Source organism: Polyodon spathula, chromosome 32 (assembly GCF_017654505.1).
Source record: "Polyodon spathula isolate WHYD16114869_AA chromosome 32, ASM1765450v1, whole genome shotgun sequence".
Taxonomy (NCBI): domain Eukaryota; kingdom Metazoa; phylum Chordata; class Actinopteri; order Acipenseriformes; family Polyodontidae; genus Polyodon; species Polyodon spathula.
In genome coordinates, this window is record NC_054565.1 from 5729658 (window position 1) to 5752814 (window position 23157).

Below are 23157 nucleotides of genomic sequence, written 5' to 3' on the forward strand. Positions count from 1 at the left end.
GTTGGATGATGGATGTGTACATGCATGAATGTTAGTCATATATTTGAGAATATGTTTGTATTATAAGATTGCATGCATGTTATTAAGAATGCATTAATTAACTCATTTCCCCCATATCGAGTTTCTCTTTAAGGCATGTCAGTGAAAGGGGGACCTCACAATTAACAATTTTTGCTATCCCAGCTGGATAAGGACTTGGGCGTCCGGTCCTGCCAAACCAGCGCTCTGCATCGGGGCCAAAATCAAAACAGAATTCTTTCATTTTTGTCAAGATCTAATGTCACTCTCACCCAATACATGGCCACCCTCCCCCCTCCGATTTCTTAGTGCTATTATGGAAGAGATTTCAATCAGGGTCACACTGCACTGTCTTTTCATTTTCGGTGAGTTGATTACAGTGTTATCAAGTATCCTGGTCACCAAGTAGTTTTCTTTTTTAACTAAGTTAATTAAAAGCAAGTCTTCTGTGTCACTTTGTATTTGTCCCCTAAGCCCCACGAGCAATACCACATAAAGCAAGCTCAGTAACAGAACAGTGGCTTCTCTAATTCCAGGTTGGAGCACGAGGGCTGGGCAGGTGCAGAGACTGTAGTCGTCACAGCTTAGATAAGACGAACAGCAGCGCTTTTGAGCACCTGCAATTCAGACAAGAGGCAGTTCAACCTGAAAAACAAGCCCACGATGGAATTGCAACATCATGGCAATTCACTAAAACTTCTCTGTCTTCAGATTTAAGGCTTCTGCATCTCCACGTTTGTTGATTTTCTTTTTTGTTCCTTCTAAAAAAAATAACTGGAGTGGATTATGTTTCTGCTGAATCTTAAGGTTTATAGCTGAAACTGGAAAGCTATTGTTCACACTGATGCGGGAGGCAGGAGTTTGGCAATAGGGGAAGACAGGTAAGAGAGAAACATGTTCTCCTTGCCCTCACAGTTTTGTAAAGTAAGACAAATCTTAATATGGGATTTGTAACTTTTGAAATTAATAGATTTTTTAAAAAAAATGTTTTACTGTTTTTGATGGACAATAGTTGCGAGTTTCAGCACAGATATCTTTTATACAGCAGTATTGTTTAGTGCAGTCAGGTTTCACTTGAAACTAGAAGGGTTTTCTTTTACTGAGAGTTACTAAAACAAGTATGTCTAATGTTTTATTTTAAATATCATAAACATTACAATACATCTAATGAACAGATTAAGGCATGCTGAACAAAAATACTCAAAAATCATAAATTTACTTTTTTATGGTACATAAAAGTATTGATACTGATCAATCAATTCAGGAATTTTAGCATTTAATTTAAATGATAAAAGAAAAAAGTTTTTTCTGCTAAAAACTATACTATAAATATATATATATATATATATATATATATATATATATATATATATATATATATATATATATATATATATATATATATATGAAACTGGGAAGCTATTGTTCACACTGATGCGGGAGGCAGGAGTTTGGCAGATTAAGTGCCAAAACTTCTTCTTGGTATTCGGCAGAAGTGATGACTTCAACTGGGAACAATGGTAGCTTCCCCCCAAGTTAACACAAATGAAGACCTATTGACTGCTGAATTAGTTGGTTTTATTTTGTACAAGGAGGATAATTTGTTTTGGTGCACATTGTTTTGGTACAAAATGCAATGGGTGGACAATAGCTTCAAACTGAGGCTGTTTTGTTTTTGCTTGGTTGTGGAAAATAACAAAAACTTGTTGTTGGTTCTATGATGAGCTCATGATGTGGAGCAATACAGTGGTGTCTGTTGTCCTAAAAAAAATAACTATCATATAGTTTTATTTGTATTTTTATTATGTCTTAAAATTCTAGGTGATGTAAAACTTGTGTCCTCAGCTGTAGCTCTGTGGTAATTCCGAGGGTCTGGGAAGTGAGTTGAGGTATGCTGAAACTCTGGGTCTTTTGGGTGTGCTCCAGAGCTTTTTCATTAAAGATTAAGGCTCAGAGCAAAGAGTTGTGGCGTACGCAGGCACCCATTCTTACAGGGGCGATGTTCCAAAAGTCTAAACATACAAACATACACGGGCTTGGACAACAATTTGAATCGCATCCAATATGTAGCACACACTTTTGCGTTAATGGACTGCCCCTGACATGTTTGATTAGGTGTTCTGTAATGTATAACATCTGCATCACCTTGTGCCAAGTTACAAAGCTGTCTCGTGAAAGAGTTAATGATCTACTGAATAGCCTAAATATGTCTTTTATTGACACCATGGCGTTCCAACCTACAGGACTGAGACTAACCCATACGTGTACAGCACCATAAAAAGGGAAACGTTCATCTAGTTAAACATTTAATATCATGACAACTCTCAAGGACAAGAGAACCGGGTGTTTAAGTTCACTTTTTTTTTTATTCTGGATGACTGGAAAATATTGCATGCAATCAATTACAGTACTAGCATTAGTGGTGGCTACAGTTGCTGTAACAACAGTTAGTTTTACTCATGCCTCTTGACTTTGCAATATCCTGCCTGTATAAGAGTCTGTGTCTCTGTCCAGGGAGCTTTTTAAATTCATTCTTGCCAGTGAAAACTAAAAAGGAAATGTATAATCAGACCCTAGTTATATAAATGGATCCACCCCTACAGCTTCAGGAAGAACCCCTATTAATGAACCCACAGACTCAGCTAAATGTATTCACACTGTGACAAGTACATTCAACTCAGAGCAGATCTGGCAAGGGCTGGATTGCTCAAATTACTGGCATCTGGTTATTTCAATAAAATGTCAAAAAATGGGAGCTTTTATTAAAAGGAAAATGAATATGACGATGAACGCTGCAGGCAGTGAAATAAGACGTGTTCTTAACCTTGGTTATTTTCAATGCATGGTGACTTACAGTACAGGTAATTAGCAGTTTATTAATTCACGTTTAGGTAAGATTGCACTGCTTCTGTAGATAACAGATAATAATGTTGAACTTGCAGCTGACAACTGCACAACACAAGCAGTGCAGCGATTCAGCATGTCCAATACAATTCCAGCTCATAAAGGCTCTATGAAGGCATAACACTTTACATTAAGAGCCTTGAAAGACTGTGTATTTACTTTGTTATTTGCACGATACACGTAAGTACACAATTGTGTCAGAAAAGGGTTATATCGGGAATCCATTCAAAGAGGTGTGGGTGGAATGAAGAAGTGCTGCATTTTCCTGTTTAGTCTGCTGAATGTTGTTTCATTTGCGTATTTCACGAGAAGCATTATCTTTACGCTTGGATGGGTGTGAAAAGATTGCGGCACGAAATTGCAACTTTGCATGGCTTTTATGGTAGTGCTACTTCTATGTAATGAGCTGCACTGCACACACAGCTAGTGTGCAAGATGCCTGCTTTGTGCATATAGCCTGTGTATATAGTGCACTACCTGGACACTTTATTAGGGCCTGTATCTAATACCAGTCTAGGCCACCGTTTGGTATTGATTCCACAAGGTGCTGGAAGGTGTCTTGAGGGATGATCATCTTTTCAGTCTTTAATATTTAATACAATTGGTGCAGAGAGGTAAGCAGGGGATCATGATGACAAAAGCATTGTTCAAGTTCATCCCAGACATGCTCGATTGGATTGAGATCCAGGGATTGCGGTGGCCCTGGAAAATGCCTGAAATCTCTGCCACGCTCCTCAAACCGTTCATGCGTAACTCTGGCAAGGCAAGGGGCGCCTTATCACTTTTAAAGTAGCCACTACCATCAGGATACTGAGGTGTGTATCAGACTACAGAAAACTAGCCTGGCTCTCACTTCTGAACAGGAGGCTTTTTCACTGGTATTGTTTTGTGTTTAAGGTATTTAAAGGCTTGGCACCTCCGTACTGGAGTGCTCTGGTAGAAAGGACTAGCATTGGCTGTGGTTTACGTTCTTGGGATTCTGTTCATTTGGCGATTCCAGACGTTTGGGAGAATTATATTTTGCATCTCGCCCCACGGAGACCTGTTTCAATCTTAGCCTTTCTGTGGTTTGTAAGATCGTATTTGAGAATTGCTTAGACCCTCCTGCCAATGCCTGTCCTTCAGTCCACGATAACAAAGAGACACAGGTCTTATCTACTCTGTTCTTTAATCTCTGTGTGCTCCTGAAGAAGTTTGAACCACATGTGTTTTATTGTGTTGTTTGTACATCGCAATTGCTCTTTCATTGTTTTCCAGGATCCCCTTATAAAAGATGCCTCAGTCTAAATGGGTAAATCGACTGGTGAAATAAAGAAATGAATAAAACAATTAGCTCAGAATGAATGGACACAAAATAACACCAGGTCAAGGATGAAGTACTGCAGCGGATATTAACCTTTCCTTTAGCATTCGTTATTTGCTGAGATTCGAGTGTTGCTCCCTTTACTCTATCAAGCTGTGTGTGCAGCTGTTTAGCTCCCTTATCTTTTACTCTATTAATAAGACAGTGATTTGTACATTGTCACTCAGCAAAGACAGATAAGCAGCAGAGGATTCTTTGATTAGCTATCAGCTCTACATGTGTAGAGAGTACATGTTGTACCTGGCACCTGTGAGATGTGACACTCATCAAAGACAGGACAGCCAGATTGGTCTTTATGAATAGTGGCCTTCAGGACAGCTCCTTGTATGATATCCAGGAGAAACATTCCACTTTCCTAGACCTGCCTCAACCCAACAAAAAAAACAATTTGAACCCATGAATCACAATGTTAGCATGTTAAATCGCTTTCATTTTGCTCGAGCGAATGCATACCAAGCAGCTCCAAGTGGCTTTTCTTCATTCCTTTAGTACAATGGCAAGCTATTAGCCCACATGTCAAGAAACCATCACCCCCCCCCGTCCCGTCCCGTCCCATCCCGTCCTGTCATGCTGTAGGCAAGTGTGACAGGGTTGAGGCTAGGCAGGGAGAAGCAAGGAGAAGCAAGCATCTCAGCCACTCCTTTGTACTGCTACATGAGAGACAAGCTTCTTGTTATAGAATACAAACCTCAAATCACTCAAGATGACTTTCTTTACATGTAGTCACAGTATCCTCACGATAGCTCCCTAGATGTACAGCTCTGGCCAAAAGTTTTGCATCACCTAGAATTTTAGACTTCAGACGTAATTTAAAAAAAAAAAAAAAAAAAAACCATACGAACATTTTAGATATTTTATTTAACAAGACTTTTGGTATTACTTTACTATGATACTAACGCCTCATTTGCTTACCTAATGCCACCCAGGTCATAGATACCACTTATGTTCATTTCATGAAATGATACATCCACATTTCTTAATCTTGACTATTTGGTACATACTGTTGATATACATCACGGTCAACTTACAGCACTAGCGGGAGTGGGTGTTAATGGCAGACAGGTTACAGTAGGGGTGTTTGTGTGCAAAAAACTATACTTTCAATGACTGATTTTTGTTATTTTTTCTTGTACAGAAAACCACTGAAGATGTCTTCTAATTCAACAACAGCCAAATCTAGAGAGGAAATGCTCTTCCAGTGTAAGAGACGTTATTCTCTTCCAGTGTAGAGACGGTATTATTATTATTATTATTATTATTATTATTATTATTATTATTTATTATTATATAAAACATGTAAATCAGGTAGTCTGTTTCTGTTTTGAGTAAAAACATTTTTACTGGGAGCAAAGCATGTCATTCAACAGAGGAAGAAACTGATTGGTTATTGATTTAGTTCTATCAAGAAGCGTACTCATTTTTTTCCTTATACCATTTGACAGGTTCTGGGGCCATTGTAGCTGTTATAGTCATTGGGATCTTCATCATATTCTCGATAATACTGGTGACATTAAAAGCATATAACAAGTAGGTCATGTTTTAATCTATCTGAGCTGCAGTTGACGCAGGCAATTCATTTTCCTATTGGCATGGAAACGCTAACAATAATCAATGCAATCTTCGTTTTTAGGATTGTTTTGAGTTCCCCTGTTTACTTCCTATATTCACAAGTGCTTCTGCACAGCTTGAATGTTTTACTGGCACGGTGGCATTCGCAAAATACTATTGATGACCATCCTAATATCACTGTATATTCTAGATCAAACCCTAACCAGCCATAACATACCACAGTACTAGCAGCAATAGAAACACAATGCGTTTGAGCAGTTATCCTGATGCAGCAGCACACTGTACTGTATCTATGGTAAAACAATACATTTATGAGTAGATGGTACTGCAAGCTGTGTGTATTTGTTCATTCCATTTTGTAAAGCCAAGGTATAGTGCCATTAAAAGTTAACACTGTGGAGCCATTATACTGCTGACAAATACCAATGTCCTATGTGATCCCATTCATACAGGCGTTGTATTGCCACTGCGTTGTCAATGAAGATCATGCATGCTGCTAGATATCCAAAACCTATTACAAACTGCGCCTCTCTTTTTCTTTGCAGGAAAACACGAATAATTCAGGAACTGGGACCCTCAACCAACAAAAAGATGTCCACCAGTACAACAAAGACCAGTCTGGCTGTCAGAAGCTTGGGGCAAAACAGCTTCGCGTTGGGCACCTTGGGACAAAACAGCCAGCCCATCAGCACCATCAGCACGACTAACGTAATGCCCACTAGTCAGAATCCGCGCAGCTCCACTGAGTACAGCTTGTCCAGTCGTCCCACTTTAATAACAGGATTGACACCTCCTGGCATTCCTCTGGAGAACCGATAAAAACCGACTGGAACCATAAACACTTCCATAGAGACGGAATACTATTGGAGACTGGTTTGCTTTTGCAGCCTGTACAGCTTTTGCACCTTGGAGAGAGATACATCAGTGTGGAAATTCACTGCATTGTGTGTTTGCATTTGGGTTCCACACTGGACAGTTCTGCACATAGAGCCTGGGGAAAGCACTAGTCTTTGGGATTCAAGGCGTAGTGCAGATATATTTATGTGACCGTACTTTAAAGCTATGTCAAAACAGCTCCTATGGTCTGGAGCAGCTGTTTAACATCGCCAGTTTACATTTAAGATAGCATACGTTGCCTTTCCAAAAGTTTACTGTAGTGTAACATAGTAAAGTGAAGTAAAGCAATGCAAGCAATAGCGAGTACTAAAATGACAAGCATGCAAACTGCAAAATTACTGCGCATATGTGGTTAACTTTCACCATTGTTAATAGTATACAACTGCAGGAGATGCATAGCTCTTTAGGGAGGAGTGGGTTGCTCTTTGAAACAATCAGACACAATGTTGGCTTTTAAACCTTAAGTCTGTGGGTTGAGATTTCCCCTCCATCTGTAAATCTGGGTATGAAGCCTTTTCCTTTCAGAACAATGCACTGCACAGGCTGCATCCCCAAACACCTCAGTTCTAGTGTGGGGGTATCATTTTTCCCACAGCAGCAACTGGCTAAACGTTTCGACCAGCCTGTAGAGTAATTGCTACTGTAGTATACAGCATATTCCAGATGCAGATTTGCATCTACTGCCTCTGCTCACCTGGCTAGAGGAGCTGGCTCGATGAACAATCAGGCAGACAGTGGACCATCTTTGACCCTGGAGCTGTGGGTCTGCACTGCCTCTCCCTGTATGTTTCTCTGAGGTACAGTCTGCTTCAGATAGATTATTTTTAGGTTGACCTCTATTGCAGTTATAGTCACTGTATACAGTAAGGGGTTAAATAACTATTTGTTGCTTGTCTACTAAACTTTGCTGAATGCATTGGCATGAGCTCAACAGCAAACTCATTTGAAGGTACACTGGGCTACTCTGGGTTTGAAAGCAGTCCTCTCTGGACTGGCCCCTATAGGCCAATATGAACACACAATTCCTCCATTTGAAATCAGAGCAATATTCTGTGCTGTGAAGAGTGCTTGAATATGACCAATGAATTGAAATACGAAGGGTCTTTTAAAACTAACAAGTGCTAGGAACAGAACGTGATGTTCCCGGTTCCTGTTATTTCCTGAATATGAGATTATGTGTGACATCTCCATGGAAATGCACTTATTATGTAATTCTAGGAGAATCTGTTTTAAGAAATATACTGCATATTTAAAACTGTATTTTATATCTGTTACATTTGGTTCTTAGATGTTATAAGTGCTGTAAACTGCAGGATGAAATGTTGTACCGTAAGATGTTTTGCACAAAAATACACTATTTCAAAATTATACTCAACCCTCAGGTTTTATTTGTGTCTGGTTCTGGTCTTTTTTTAAGTGATTTTTATGAAGGGGTTTGACAGGAGCACCTCTATTTATTTCTATGTTGATGTGTATGTATTCACTAAAAATGCACCCATACTCCACAAATGCAGGGTTTTTTCACATTTACCTATTTTTGATTTTGCTGGGGTGGGCAGGTGTATTCCAACACTGCTGTAAATGAGTCTTGTAAGGGTTCAATCAATCAATTTCCCACCTTTACAAACATTTTTAGTCTTAACAGTTTACTTTAAAGAAGTTCAGTCTCATACAGCTTTAGATTATGTTATAACAATACATTATCAAGGGTTTAACAAGTTCCATGTTTCAAATATGAGCGTTGTAATAATTACCTGAATAAAGACGGACACTTCTTTTTATTTCTGTTTACTTCTGAGCAACAACAGAGGTTTAGATTCCTAACTACAATACCGCAGCGAGATATGGAGAAAACAAACTGGCTGGTTAACAACATCTACATTGTGGATGAAAGCAGTAAACTAATAAACTATTGAGTTATAATTCTAGATAAACCTAAGTGTAGGGGTTATTGAAGCCTTGCACAGGGGGTTTGAACCTCCTCTTTCCAAAGCAAAGAGCTCCTTTCCGAAAACATGTTTGGCTTGTATGCTTGTGTATAAACTGTCCAGCAGCTTTTCAAATAAAACTTGTTGTCGCTGTGAGGTGGCAGCCCCCGCATCGCCCTCTAGTAGTTGCTGAGTGATAAGCGCGTCTGGCTGCTGCTGCTTCCCGCTCTGCATTGTGGGTTCGGTGTGCGCTCCTCTCACACACACAGACAGAAGATGGACGCGGGTTTCTTCCGTGTGAGTAATTGCTTGTTTATACCCGGAGACGATAAAGTTGGGGGGGATGATAAGAGCGTGTTTTAAGTTATGGTTGACCTGCGCGTTTATTTCAGAGGTAGAAGGTGGCGGAAAAGATCAAACGTTGTTGTTTTTAATTCGTGCGCCATTTCGACGGGTTGTTGTGTGAACGAGGGATCAAAAATGGCGGATGTATATGAATGCAGGGTTACTTACACATTTAAACATTAACCCCGGAGTTGCAGGTTCTCGCAGTGTTGTTGCTTGATGATACCGGCTTTGTGCTTGAAAGTGTGTGTTTTTAATTGGGTTGCGTGTATCTGACTGAGGGACACAAGAATATTGTTTCAAACACGTGGGGCCTATGCAAGTGTAGCAGAGCCTGGACCATATGCGTTGTAGTAAGGTTCGCTAGGATTACGTTTATATGAATGTTATTTAGCTTTTCATACGCTAAAAGTGACTTCGATAAATACACAAAATAAATAAATACGTAGTACGATATGTTTTTTTCACCTTTCCCGTAACGTACGCTTTTAAAAAATAAACCATGTGTACAACTAATGCAAGGGTTACATCACCCGCATTAATTGATCAAAACTAATACGCTTTCAGTGTGCATGACTTAAGTATATCGGTTTATTTCCAAACAGGGAGAAACGCAATACTCGCATTTAAATAACATTACTACCTTTTTTATTACCTACGTGTAGCCTGGGTTTAGTTTTCCGAGATTAAACATTCTGTGAAATAAATACTTGTGTGTGTGTTTGTATATGCCGTTTTTAATACTGGACATTTTATTTTATAAGCAAAAAATATTTCCCTATATTTATCATCAAAGTACCCACCCTCTAAGTATTATCATAAAGCGTGTTAATTTCAGCAACACATCAGTTACCAAGGCGTGCTGCATTATCCAAAGTCATTTAGTTTGAATTGTGTTTCAGGGCGTTCCATCACCTAAGTGGTAATATAAATACATATTTCATTTTTGATGCACTTGGAAGATAGTGTATTTTGGAGGAAGGGTCTATACAAGTGATTTGCAAAAGGGTGGTCAGTACCAAGGTCACAGAACCAAGTTTGTGAATGTGCTGCCACTATGGGCTTGAATTAGCTGAGCAAAACCATTTTTAGTGTCACTAGTCTATTGCACTGCCAAATTAGATAGCTGGGGTGTTTGGGATACCACAGTCAAATATTAACTTGTACTGTGAATGACCTATTGTATTAACCAAGAGGGGAGTAATAGAAGTGTTGGAAATCCTGTTTTCCCATTGTTTAGCGATGTATGTTATATAATTTTTTTGCCCCCAGAAACCAAAGCTCTTTCTGTAACAAAGTAACAGTGCTACAACGAATAGGGTAATAGCCCAAACCATAGAATAATTACATACTATTTGTTTACAGTAATTATGATAAGCCTCATTTATGTTAAATAGGTTCTTTTTGTGTGCTATTCATTTAGGGCACAAGTGCTGAGCAGGACAATCGCTTCAGCAACAAGCAGAAGAAACTGTTGAAGCAGCTGAAATTTGCAGAATGCCTGGAAAAGAAGGTACTTCATTTTAAAATCTCCACTCTTTTTGTATAAATCATTTTATTTATATAGTGTTGTAAAAGTGCAAGCATAATAACTAACTAATATTTATTTCAGGTGGATATGACCAAGGTGAACCTGGAAGTAATCAAGCCATGGATAACCCAGAGAGTGACAGAAATCTTAGGATTTGAGGATGACGTTGTCATTGAATTTATTTTCAACCAGCTTGAAGAAAAGGTAATAACATCGAATCCAGTATTTCAGACACATTCATTTTTTTTAAATTTTATTTTTATAAAGCAAATAAAGTTGTTTGTTTGCGGGGGGTGGGGGTGTTTTATTAAACATGGCAGGTCTTTTTTTTTATTTCTAACTTCGCATTACTTGTAAATTAAAATAAAAACAATTTTTTTTTCTTCCAACTGCTGAGGTGAAAGCAAATCAAGCTACAGCATTTGTTTGATTTATATATAAAATGTTGCTATTCAATGTAACAAAGTGCCTTTGACAGCAGTTTTCTAATGATGATGTGATTTATGATTTAAAAGGCCTGAACCAATATGGATGTTATTCCTTGCGTCTGAAGTATAGCACCATCACCTAATTAGGTCACACCAGAGTGAGTGTCCAAAGTCGCTCTGACCCAACTCGATGATGCAGTTTGTGTTTGGAGGTGAGTTGTGTAAAGTGACCAAAAATTCCAGTGAAGAGCACTTGGATAAGTCTTTACACTGCTCTTTAGTTATAGAAAAGGGTTATTTATACCTCCCTGGACAGGTTTTGAAAAAGCAGTATGCCCTTTTTAAAACCATGGATTTTTTTTTTTCTTTGTAGGTCAGCTATGTCTGTCTTTGGTGTAAAAAGAGATACTGCTGTTGCACTGTTTCCATTTCTGTTTTGTGTTTTAATCTGAAAGAGAGGATTTTGACTTTCCCTCCCAGATATCAATGAAAAAGTAAAAATTGCATTTCTATTAAGTTTCAAATGCTGTTCAGTTCTTTATTAATCAGATGTTTACATTTTGAAAGTTGTCTGTCCCACCAGTTTGTATTAGCAGAGGATTAGTAAGACTGATGGGAATACATATTTTCTGTTTGACCGTTGACCTTTCCTTTAAAAGGTAGACATTGATGTCTGACCCACGTACAGGTATCCATCTAATTATAGCTTGTATGTTACAGTGGATAACAGATCAGATTTATTTGATGGCTTATATATATATGTAATATATATGCTTAAACCATTTTGCTGAAATCAATGAAATAAACAAACAGTATCACGTTCAGATTCATGTTTCAGTATTGGGAACTGGGTATAACAAATGCAGAATGTATTTCAAATATATCGAAATATGGACATTATGTATTTTGTTAATTTGTTTGGCTCTCGTACTCCTTTACATTTACTACAGATTACAAGGCAATTTTTTTTTTTTTTTTTAGAGCAATTAAAAAAAAAAAAAAAAAAAAAAAAATCTTATTTCTTTTGTGGCTGTGTACTCATTATTGCTTGTTCGTCTTTTGCAATTTAGATAAATGATATAACATTAAACTCAAGGTGGTTGAGTTGCAGTAGGGAGTCGGAAGCAAGCCAAGGGAACACCTCTCTCTGCAGGAGACTTGGCCGCTCCATTACCAAAGGTTCCACGGAGAAAGAAGACGTCAGGACTCTGTGCTTGCGTTGTTGATGCACTTGATTTTATGGATCTTGTTGCTTGACCAAGAATGACATTCAAGATTTTAACGACAAACTTATAGGCATTGGCTGTGAGACACTTGGTCACTTAACCCTTTGAAGACGATATACGGCTGACTTTTGACATCATGAATGTTTAGTTTAGGGTTTTGGTGTATTAGTGATTTGCAGTCTAATGCATGCAGGAACATCATCTTGGTGGCATTTCTTGTAGACAAAAAAAACACTTTAAAATAAGTTTAGCCTCAAGTTTAATTTTGGGGAATTTTATAGAATATTTAGAGAATTAGAAGTGCTGTAGCACAGTTTCAGTCAACAAAGGGTTAAAGGCCACTTGGATTTTATGGTAAGGTTAGCATGATAATGCAACCAGGTTTTAGAATGAAGAAAGAGAGCAAAAAATGGTCAAGGGTTTAAAAAAATAAAAAAAGTTTAACTATTCATTTTCATAATAGTTGTATATTCAAAGAAAGGTTTAGTTAGACTGAGATAGGTGAATGAAGATGCATGTGACTTTTCTTTCTTTGCTGAGTTACCTGTTTTTCTTCGCCTTGTGTCTGTTGCAGAATCCAGACAGTAAAATGATGCAGATTAACCTGACTGGGTTCCTGAATGGGAAGAACGCCAGAGAGTTCATGGGAGAGCTGTGGCCCCTGCTTCTGAGCGCTCAAGAAAACATTGCTGGTATCCCCTCTGCTTTCCTGGAGCAGAAGAAAGAGGAGATTAAGCAGAGACAGGTATGATTGTTAGTCTCCTAAGTGGGTAGTTGCAGTCCACTTGAAGACAATTGTGGCTAAAATTCTGCTTGCAGCCATAGACTTAGTGTAAAGCAAAATATCAAACACAGCCGACCTTGGTCTTTCAGGGTTTTTATCCCCTCTTTATCTTGTTGTCTACTAAATATGTTCTGAAAAATTGCAGCAATAAGCTGGAGCGTCTAGCAGTAATGGTTTGCAATCAGGGTATATAATTGACAATCAGGATATTATGTATAGAAATAATTCTAACATATTAACAAATATGCAGAAGATGTACCCTCTTCAGCAGATGTTTCCAGCCAGATAACTGTCTGCAGTAAACAGTAAGCATACAAATGCATGAAAAATTTAAAATGTCTGTTGTAGGGTGCTTAAATTAACCATTCTGTTAGTTAAATGTCTAAAGACTGAAGACCTTCCATGCATCAAAATCTGAAATTTAAAAAAAATACAAATTATTTCTTGTGGTAGCAGATTGAGCAAGAAAAGATAGCCACTTTGAAGAAACAGGATGAAGAAAAGGAGAAGAAAGATAAGGAAGATAAAGAAAATAGAGAAAAGGACAAATCCAAAAGTCCAAAAAGGTAAGTGCATACTTATAAACGTGAATTTGTAATTCACATTTTAAGCACTGTTATACTAGTTGCAGGTATATCACGATTGCACAACTAATACTTTCTCTTTTTTTTTTTTTTTTTTTTTTTTTTTTCTTTTACATCAGAAAAAAGTCCCGGTCCACTTCACCAAGACGACGCTCCCCTGTTAGACGTGACAGAAAGCGCAGTCATTCCCGGTCACCTCGCCGAAGGGCAAAGAGCCCCTCTGTTACACCCCCCTCTCCACCAAAAAACACAGAGCCTCTGCTGCCAGAGCCTGATCAATCAGTGACCGTGACAAATGACTTGCTCATTCAAGAAGCTTCTTCAACAAGGTAACTTTTTTGTAATTTAACTTCTCTGAACAGTAGCACAAATCGTTGTTTGTCCGCCATTTAAGTTTTAATGCATTTAAGAATGAAAATATTAAATGTAGTCTGCTGTTAATATAGCTTAATTTATAGATTAACATTTTTTTTTGTAGTGATCTACTGAAGGAAGTCAAACCAGACTCTGTACTTGAAACAAAAGAAGCTTCTCCAGATGGGCCTCCAAAGGAGGAAAAAGCAAAGCCAAAAGAAAAGGAGAAAGATAGAAGGGAAAGAAACCGGCATAGATCTCGCTCCCGTTCTAAATCCCGCTCTCGCTCACGCTCACATTCTCGTTCCAGAAGGCGACCAAGATCGCGTTCCAGGTAAAGGCTGTTGAAAATTATTTTTTTTGCGCCAACTTGGATGGCTTTATGCACACTGTCCTATGAGCATGGTTTTTAACACCCCTCCACCAAACTTGCAGTGTATACAACTGGTACAACCTTGCTTTACAGATCCTACTCTCCTAGGAGGAGACCTAGCCCTAGAAGGCGCCCCTCACCCCGCAGGAGGAGTCCACCAAGGCGCCTGCCTCCCCCTCCAAGGCACAGGAGAAGCAGATCCCCAGTCAGAAGGTATGTCTGAGACCAGCCTGGGTGCTGCGACGGTGTAAACTGAAAGACATGGTTAATTTTGTTATACACTTAATTTATTTGGATAATAAACTTGCAATTGGCATTTTGGCAGTATAGGTGCCTTCACAAACTTAGGAGTTAGTAAGACACATTCCTGAGGCTCTAAGGCAATATAGCTAAACTTTTGACAGATAGCCTTAAGTGTTCAGTATGGATTAAATCTAACCTAAGTCCTTTGCATTTGGAGAATAACAGGTATTGACTAGATGTGGCAATGTCTGTCACATTAAAGTTTTGAACATGTGCTGGATGTAGGTCCTGGTGACTTAAAATATTTTATTAAAGGAGGTCGATGGAATGTATGTTTCTAACGTAGTTTTGTTTTTCTTTCTCCAGGAGGCGTTCTCCTTCACCAACTTCAGGTAGCAGCTCTTCCTCCTCCTCATCTCGGTCACGGTCTCCCCCAAAGAAGCCAGTGAAGCGCATTTCCACAAGTCCGCCCCGCAAGCCTCGCCGATCGTCTCCTTCAGCTAGTCCCCCCAGGAGGAGGCACAGGTCACCCCCGCCTCCCAGCCCTCCTCCCAAGGGTCGCAGATCCTCTTCGCCTCAGCAGTCCAGCAGAGCAAGGAAGGGACGTGGTTCCCCTTCCCCTTCCAGAGCATCAGGTAAAATAACTTGCATCACAGTCTGTTTCACAAGTGTTGCTGAAATGACTAGCTTGGTAACATTGGGTCAACAGTACCTCGCATTTGCTTTTTATATAAGAATCCTATGCCATAGCAGCAAGACCAGTTTGACACCGCACCTTACTGTGCCCAGCACTGTTACTCCATACTTCCATTTTGTTTTAAAGCTCCAAAACGCAAAGCTGGTCTAAAGGATGAATCTCCTGTCCCAAAACCCAGAAGATCAGAACAATCAGAATCTGGTTAGTGTGTGTGTGTTTATTTTTTGTTTGGTTATGAGCTAGTTAATGTTGCCAATGTTGTGGTCAAATTAGAATGTTTGGCTGAAGGGTGAGATTGTGTTTCTGTTTCAATCCCTGCTATGGCCTTTCCCCCACCACTTCCATTGATAATCTTTTAATCGCGCATCAATTTCATTCCGTGTTTTGAAGTATTTCATGACTTACCAAATTGAAACCAAAAACAAAAAAGCAGAATATTGGAACAGTTCTCTATGCCCTATAGTCTATAAACAATGGTACAAGTGTTATAAATGCTCAAGGACAAATTCCTTTACATTACAGAAGATGATAAAGGTGGGAAGGGGGCTACAGCAGATTCTGTACAACAGAGACGTCAGTATCGCAGGCAGAATCAACAGTCTTCATCAGGTTGTTATATTTCGGTTTCTCTTTAAATGTTTACTAATCCCTCATGTGTCATGCTAGACTACCCGTTTAATTAAATTCTAGGTCCTGGGCTGCTTTTGTTCCTTCAAGTTTTTGTTTTAAGTACTCATTCACATCAATGCTTTGCTTTTTGTTGTACAAAGATTGCAATAAGTTGGGGACTAATGGACCCCCACCACCATTACTTGTTCTAGCAAGTTAGATTGTCGTGGAATTAACGTGTTTACCTGTTTGTGGCCGTTTTATTTGTGTAGGACCTGTTCAAGGAAAGTGTCTAATTTACCAGATCTTTGTCACTTCTTTAGACACTGGATCATCTTCCTCTTCTGAAGATGAAAGGCCCAAAAAGTCAGCGGCGAGGAATGGGGATATCAAAAAGCGACGCCCTCGCTCGACTTCAAGGAGTTTGTCTCCTTCGAGGAGACGACAGAGAGATATGTCTCCCAGGTAAGTAGTTCCTTTTAATCGCAGGGAGAGTCTGAAAGCGGTTTTGTAAACTAATCATTGATCTGGTTAGTGACCTTAAACTCAGGGTAATTCCAGACAGTCTTCAGTAGAAACATGGATAATTCAGGGGTTGGAAATAAACTCCCATTGCGTTGCAGTTTGAACAATTCCTTTTTAAGTTTTCTGACATGGCTACCAAAGAAGCGGTGTGCATCAAATGGCTTCTTCAAACATGGAATAATGGTTCTTAATCATCCAATTGGTCCCATACTCACAAAATCAGTATCTTACTCTTGGATCTGGAGTATTTACAGATTTTAGTTAGACACTTAGAAAGCTTGCAAGATTTTAAAAAAAAAAAAAAAAAAAAAAAACTCAAATGGCTGACAGTGCTGTGCAATAGAAGCCTCATTTCCAGTCCTGTAGTGCTGATAAATTGTAGTTGTGATGGCTGGTTTTTGTTCTTTCTTGCTGCCAGGGTGCCTCTTGGAAAGAGATGGCAGTCACCAGTGGCTAAAAGGTTGGTTAGATTATAGTATGCTGTTTATTTTTTTGAAGATTGCTACGTTTTGAGACGCAACTAAAGTGTTTTTTGGGGCTCCCAAGTAATACCATTATCTATAGCCTCTTGAGGAAAGAAATGGACTGAAAGCTAAGGGGATATGATCTTCGCATTAGCCTCCGTAAAAATGATAAAACTGCTTGAAAGGAAAATGTTTGTTTTTTCCAGGTACTGGTATGCTATGGGAATATTTACTTCAGCAGTTTAAGCCTGTTATCTTTTAATGTAAAAGTTCAGCCATTGAGGCGTGCTCTAGGCAGGGCATTTTCTGTGAACTAGTAGCATAAGTAAATATGCTGTTCCCATCACACTGAATATTTATAAATGCAGGCTATGAATTTTAAATGGTATGAATATCGCCTGAATAGACGTGTGATTGTTCACCAGGCGAAGAAGAACCCCGTCTCCTCCAGGAAGACGCCGCCCTCCTTCCCCTCCTAGACGACGAAGATCTCCTTCACCTCCACCCAGACGCAGGCAAGTTCTCATTTAGAAACATGTGGCTTAGTTGATCAATACACTTTGACACTGGTTGAATATGTGACTGTACTGAATGACCAGATTGCCAACCTGTAGCAGCACTTTTGTACCTGCAACAAATCTGTATAAATGATTAGGTAATACTGATAGTTTTCTTTGGCAGACAAGAGAATATGCCATCATACTCTTTTTTTTTTTTTTTTTTGTGCTACTCTAGTTTGATTAATCTCTGGCTAAGCAGAGTAATGAAACACAGATTTATTGTTGCAATTCTTGCTTTCTAGGTCTCCATCACCCCCACCACGCAGGCGCTCTCCTTCTCCTCCAAGAAGATTCTCTCCCCCAATTCAGAGACGCTACTCTCCCTCTCCCCCTCCTAAGCGAAGAGGGTCACCATCCCCGCCCCCAAAACGCAGAGCATCTCCTTCCCCAGTACCCAAGCGCAGAACCTCCAGATCCCCCCCTCCCAAACGCAGGGGCTCTCCTCCACTAAAGAGACATTCCCCCTCTCCTTTGCGACACAGGAGAAGTCCCCCTGCTGGCAGAGCAAACAGAGACACGCGCTCCCCTCCTCTTCAAAGCAAGTGCCTGTCGCCATCACCTGCTCCGCGGGGCAGGACTTTACGGGGGTCAGTGAGCCCACCTCCACGCAGAGGGACTTCCGGTACACCACCGCCTCCTCCTCCACCACCACCACAGCCGCAGAGGCGCCAGCAGTCTCCATCCCCGAGCACTAGACCCATTAGGAGAGTGTCCAGGACCCCAGAACCTAAGAAGACAAAGAAGTAAGAGGATTTCTTTCTTGAAGAAATGAGTGCATGATTAGTAAACCAATGTTTCATTTTAGCAACTGAAAGGGTCTTGTTTCATGTTTATTTTTGTTTTAGTAAATATTGAAAACCTCAACTGAGAAGCTTCCTTTTTTTTTAAAAAAAAAAAAAAAAAAAAAAAAGGAAAGCCACGGTGCCCATCCAGGAAACAGTTGTGTGTGTTTTAAAATGTTGCACAAATCATTGTATATTTTTGTATTTTGACCTTTCAGTAGTTAATTTGTCCTGTGCTTTTCATTTTCTAGGGCCTCACCAAGCCCTCAGCCTGTAAGGAGGGTGTCTTCAAGATCGGTTTCAGGATCTCCAGAACCTGCTCCAAAGAAGCACTCTGCTGCCCCAGCGTCCCGATCTCCGTCTCGCTCAGCTAGCAGAAGTCCACCCCCACCTGTCAAAAAGGCCAAGAGCGTGTCTCCCAGCCCATCTCCTGCAAAGGTATGTATATAAATCCTAACTCCATTTCTATGTACTATTTTTTTTTATTATTTTTTGAATAATCAATAAGGATGTTTTGGGTCAAATATTTTATCTTGAAGTTCTGTTTTTTATTTATTTATTTCCCCAGAACTCTGATCAAGAAGCTGGTGGTAAAAAGAAAAAAAAGAAGAAAGATAAGAAGCACAAGAAGGACAAAAAACACAAGAAGCACAAGAAACACAAGAAAGAAAAAGCAGCAGCAGCAGCGACGACCGCTGCAGATGCAGAAACTACTGTCCCGGAACCTGAAGCAGAAGGGGATTCAGATCCCAAAAAGGTGAGATCCTTCAAATGAGTCCGGGATAACGGGGAGGGAGTATATATTGCTTGGTGTGCCAGGCTTAATGAACAAATGTATTTGTTACTCTTTCCCTGTAATGTAAAAGGATTATGTCAAAGTAAAACCTGTTAAATACATGCATGCATAATTAAACTATATAACTTCAGACAAACTGGTAAATTTTGTTCAGTCCCTTGACACGGCTAAAAGCAGTTCTGCAGAGCCTGTGTTTGAAGGGGCTTTGCATTAAATGTAATAAATGCTATATCTTCTTTTTTTTAAGCATTCAGACAGTGAAGCCGAAGACAACCTTGATGATTTAGAGAAGCACCTGAGGGAGAAAGCGCTGCGATCCATGCGGAAGGCTCAGACGTCTCCATCGCCATCCCCATCACCGTCATGAAGGCCCTGGATGTTCCAGTGTATATTGAGTTTGTTTTGTTAACATGGTTGATCCTTTCGAATGTACTATTTGATGTTCACTCACAGAATTTTAAGTTCTTGTCATGTTAATCTGATGAGACCAGAAAAAGTCAGCGGAAAGGAAACTGTCTTCCATAGGAGGAGGTTAACGTGTTTTTAGAAAACAATAACTTTAAAACCAGGAATGCATTACGTTATTATTTTTTAGATGATGTCTTGAGAGAAACCATCCATCCATACATAAATGCACACACCACTTCTCAATTACAGATATTTACTCCAAAACCAGATAGTTACAGGTAATTTACTGCAAATGTGTTGAGGCGGTTTCGTTTGCAACTTGGGTTGTATCTGGTACTCGGAACAGTCAGTGTTGACACTTCTTAAACAAACTCTCCCATTTGTAAGACCTCCTTATGATACCTGCTCACAGATCTGAATTGCAGTTAAAGACTCTACAGAAGGAATTTGAAGAGCACAAGCAAAATTAGTTTTGTATCCCATATACACAGTTAATAGCAGTGCAGTCTTGTCAGTGCACTGGATTGTGTGTAGATACAGAAATTCAGAAAGATCACGTGTGTTTGTTTGTTTGGTGCTCCTTATTCCTAAATAGTTGACCCCTGAAGCAGATTAATCTGCTCCAGTAATTAAACTTTAAGGTATCTGCCCCTTTCTGTTTGTTACTATTGACACATGGTAGGCAAAGTAATGCTGGTGCAGTTTATACTTATTGCGAAACACATTGGCTGAGAACACTGGACCTTTTTGTTTAATGTTTATGCTGGCATTTTTATATAAGGCTTTAATTGGGAGAGGAATATTGTTCCTTGGGAACAGTTTACTTTGTATGTTTTTGCTTTTGTAAAAACATCAATTGATTAATGCCAGTTAAGTCTAGTTACTGCGGTTGTTCCAACATCAACATTTTATTTTCAGTGCTGTTGCCTGTGGGAGTTTAATAGACCTGTAATTGAATACAATGCTCTTGTCATCTTTCAAACTTTAAAGGATTTTTTTTTTTTTATAAACATTGTGGTTTGAATGGAAATTAAATTTCTAAATTAAATAGAATGGGTCTTTCTTGCTTTCCCCTGTGTTTTGATTTTTGCCTGTCTTGCTTTATTTTAATTGAAAGTGTAAAATGTTAAGCTATTCTGCATTCCAGCTGTTTGTTGTATGTGATGCTAAATGGACTGTTCATCATTATAACCACATTAATTCAGAGTTGATAGACTAAATGGAGAGTTAACCTCTTTTCTGCTGGTTTGTAAGAGGAGCAAGCGCATTGAATTGTAATAAGGAACCTTATATTCAATTTTGAGATGATTGTAGGACCCCCCCCCCCCCCCACAACTCCACCTTATCAGCAAAATTTTAAGGCTGTGTACGCTAGCCAGGAATAAGGTATAGTAGTTATAAACCTTCAAAGGTTTGTCAGGCAGCATTTGTGCATCCCCACCCCCCCAGACCATGAATACTATAAATCGCAATAAATGTCACTTGCATGAAAAATGTGATCCATTGATTAATATAATACATATTACTAAAACAAACGTGTTAAAATCCATAGCATCTCTCCCCACTCCAACTCCTGTTATCCAGAGGCAGACCTTTTAATTTCTGGACTCGACGGCAAAGCGTTGTGTAGTGTAAGCTGTGTTGAAAGAAATGTCTCAAACCCTCTGCTGCTTGGGATTGTATTTCTTAAAGGACCAAAAGCAAAGCTGAATGCAAACTGCAAGCAACCAGTCTCTGGGGTCACTTCACAAGCCTAAGTTCCTATTTTTGTTTTTGGTAGTAAAATGTGACTGACTGATAACCTGCTTGGAATGGTGTGTGTTAAATAAAGCTTTGTTTTGCCTAAATCCACTGCAGTGCAGGATTACTGTATACAGTATCTCAAGCAGCATAAATGTGTATATTTAAATTATAAAAAAAAAACATCATTGCTCTTCTATATAATGTATTTTTAAACTACATGTGAAATGTTTTATTCCATTAATCTGGCTTGCCTGTAAAACAATAGTATTTTTAATCCAATATAAACTAGTAGCTATGGCGATGTCACCAGTAAATTATGCAAATTTGTACCATCAAACCTTCCTTTGGTAATGTGTTACGAACATTCGAAGGTCAAAATGTACCCTTTGTTGCAGCCCTACAAAGTTGTGTCTGAATGAAAAGGAAGATTTAAACAGTGTAAAGTGATTTTTAGTTTTGCTTTTAAGGTAGTTTTAGCACTACATCTATATTCTGACAATTGTCTACCCTTAATTGGCATTTTATTACACAGTTGCTTTTGGCTCCATTTCTATTTCAGTTCAGTTAAACAGCTCTGAAAGCAGTATTATGTAGTAGCGTTTCGCCATGAACACCTTTTTTTATAATAATTTAATTTAAATATTTATGGTGCGCTGATGTGGTAAACTTACTTTCTAATCACCCAGTCCCAGGTTATACAGTGGTGTAGCTAGTGCTTTTTTTTTTTTCTTCCCCTACATTCTGCTGTGTTGTGCACCTTTTAATGGAGAAATGAAGGAGTTCTGTGCCTGGCAATGTGCTGACTTAACAACAACGTAGCACAGAAGAATGGAACTTGATCCATCACATTGAAACACTAGCTGTTGTGTTCACTGACCCAGATTAGCATTAGTCTTGGACTACCGTACCTAAGGTAACATTAGGCAGTGCAAGATTAGCTCTAATCGGGGTCTGGAACAGTGAGTAGGTGTGCAACACTACCTGAATTCTTGGTCTGGTTTACAGTTCCTGTGTGTTCTCTGATAATGAAGAAGCACCGATGCTGTTAGAAATCTTGTTCTGAAGAGATGTTCTGGAGCTTCTCCAGCTGTCTGGAATGACATCAGTTGGAATGAGTGAGTGTCCTCTGTGTATGTGAGCTGTCTGTGTGCTGAATAGAATTGCTGCCCTGTTGGAACATCTCAGTTTGCTGACAAAACAAGCCAAAGTCTTGCAAGAAAAAGAAATCAATTTCCGAAAACGATTTCCACATTAGGCTATTATGCTTCCTTAAAAGCGATTTATTTATTTATTTTAAATATATTTACAGTGTGTTTTTTATATAAATGTTTAGACGTTTTAACACTGCATTATACATACTGCACTTGTATGTATTTCGGTCACAATGCAACTGGCAAATGTTTCCGATACACTAGACTGCTTTTAAGAGCTTATTTAAAAGCTTCCTGTTGCTTTTCCACTTGTTTTTGTTTGTTTTTTAGGTGGCTGAACACATTTAATGCGTTTCAGAGCAACTTCCTCTGGAATCTTTTAATGACAGATAAGACAATGGGCCCAATGTACAAAGAAAATGCAATTAATCAGCAAGAAAACAAAGTGAGATGGAAAAGATCAACATCATTTCCATTTTGTGTCAGTTAGGTAATTCCACAATCGTTCCTGAAAGTGCTCATTAGAAAAAGGCAGGAATTCAGTCATTTGTTTTCCTAACTTATGCCTCCTAAGTTTTCTTCTTGCATTCATGTATTATTTAGCACCTGCTTGTGTGCCTTAGTATTAAACATTTTTACTTCTCACAAGTGGTTCAGGAATTAACTGGTGTCTTTAAACTGCCCTGTCAGTCAATATTACAAGCATTTAACACCCCTACCCTCTTTAGATGAAGTGTGTCGAGCTATCTTCTGCACATGCAAGCAGAGAGGTCTGTAGCCGAATGTCAGGGAGCCAGGAGACTCCCGCTTTCAATGTCACTTACTCAGAATGCTAGGCTCGATGGAATAAAGTGTGCGTCTCCAGCTGCTCCTTA

General features: G+C 39.1%; 2 protein-coding genes across 9 annotated transcripts; both read left to right on the forward strand.

The window, feature by feature from the left end:
- Positions 1 to 644: 644 nt before the first annotated feature.
- LOC121303408 (non-compact myelin associated protein) lies at positions 645 to 8119 on the forward strand. Of its 2 annotated transcripts, XM_041234105.1 has the most exons (5): positions 645 to 899; positions 1840 to 1907; positions 5421 to 5485; positions 5728 to 5812; positions 6400 to 8119. In XM_041234105.1, exons 3-5 carry the CDS (start codon positions 5434 to 5436, stop codon positions 6671 to 6673), a joined length of 411 nt encoding a protein of 136 aa, XP_041090039.1. In that variant the 5' UTR covers positions 645 to 899; positions 1840 to 1907; positions 5421 to 5433; the 3' UTR covers positions 6674 to 8119. The 2 variants fall into 2 exon arrangements, with proteins under 2 accessions (XP_041090039.1, XP_041090037.1); XM_041234103.1 differs by lacking the exon at positions 1840 to 1907 and having other exon boundaries at positions 646 to 899.
- A 754-nt stretch (positions 8120 to 8873) lies between these two features.
- Positions 8874 to 20845, forward strand: srrm1 (serine/arginine repetitive matrix 1). 7 transcript variants are annotated; one of them, XM_041234096.1, is made up of 18 exons: positions 8874 to 8976; positions 10448 to 10537; positions 10637 to 10759; positions 12784 to 12954; positions 13447 to 13559; positions 13697 to 13906; positions 14056 to 14265; positions 14398 to 14517; positions 14914 to 15182; positions 15371 to 15445; positions 15767 to 15853; positions 16177 to 16318; positions 16797 to 16838; positions 17268 to 17357; positions 17645 to 18145; positions 18436 to 18622; positions 18753 to 18941; positions 19228 to 20845. In XM_041234096.1, the coding sequence occupies exons 1-18, from the start codon at positions 8956 to 8958 to the stop codon at positions 19345 to 19347; spliced, it is 2760 nt and encodes a 919-aa protein (XP_041090030.1). In that variant the 5' UTR covers positions 8874 to 8955; the 3' UTR covers positions 19348 to 20845. The 7 variants fall into 7 exon arrangements, with proteins under 7 accessions (XP_041090030.1, XP_041090031.1, XP_041090034.1 ...); XM_041234097.1 differs by having other exon boundaries at positions 13450 to 13559; XM_041234100.1 differs by having other exon boundaries at positions 19235 to 19426.
- The last annotated feature ends 2312 nt before the right edge of the window (positions 20846 to 23157 follow it).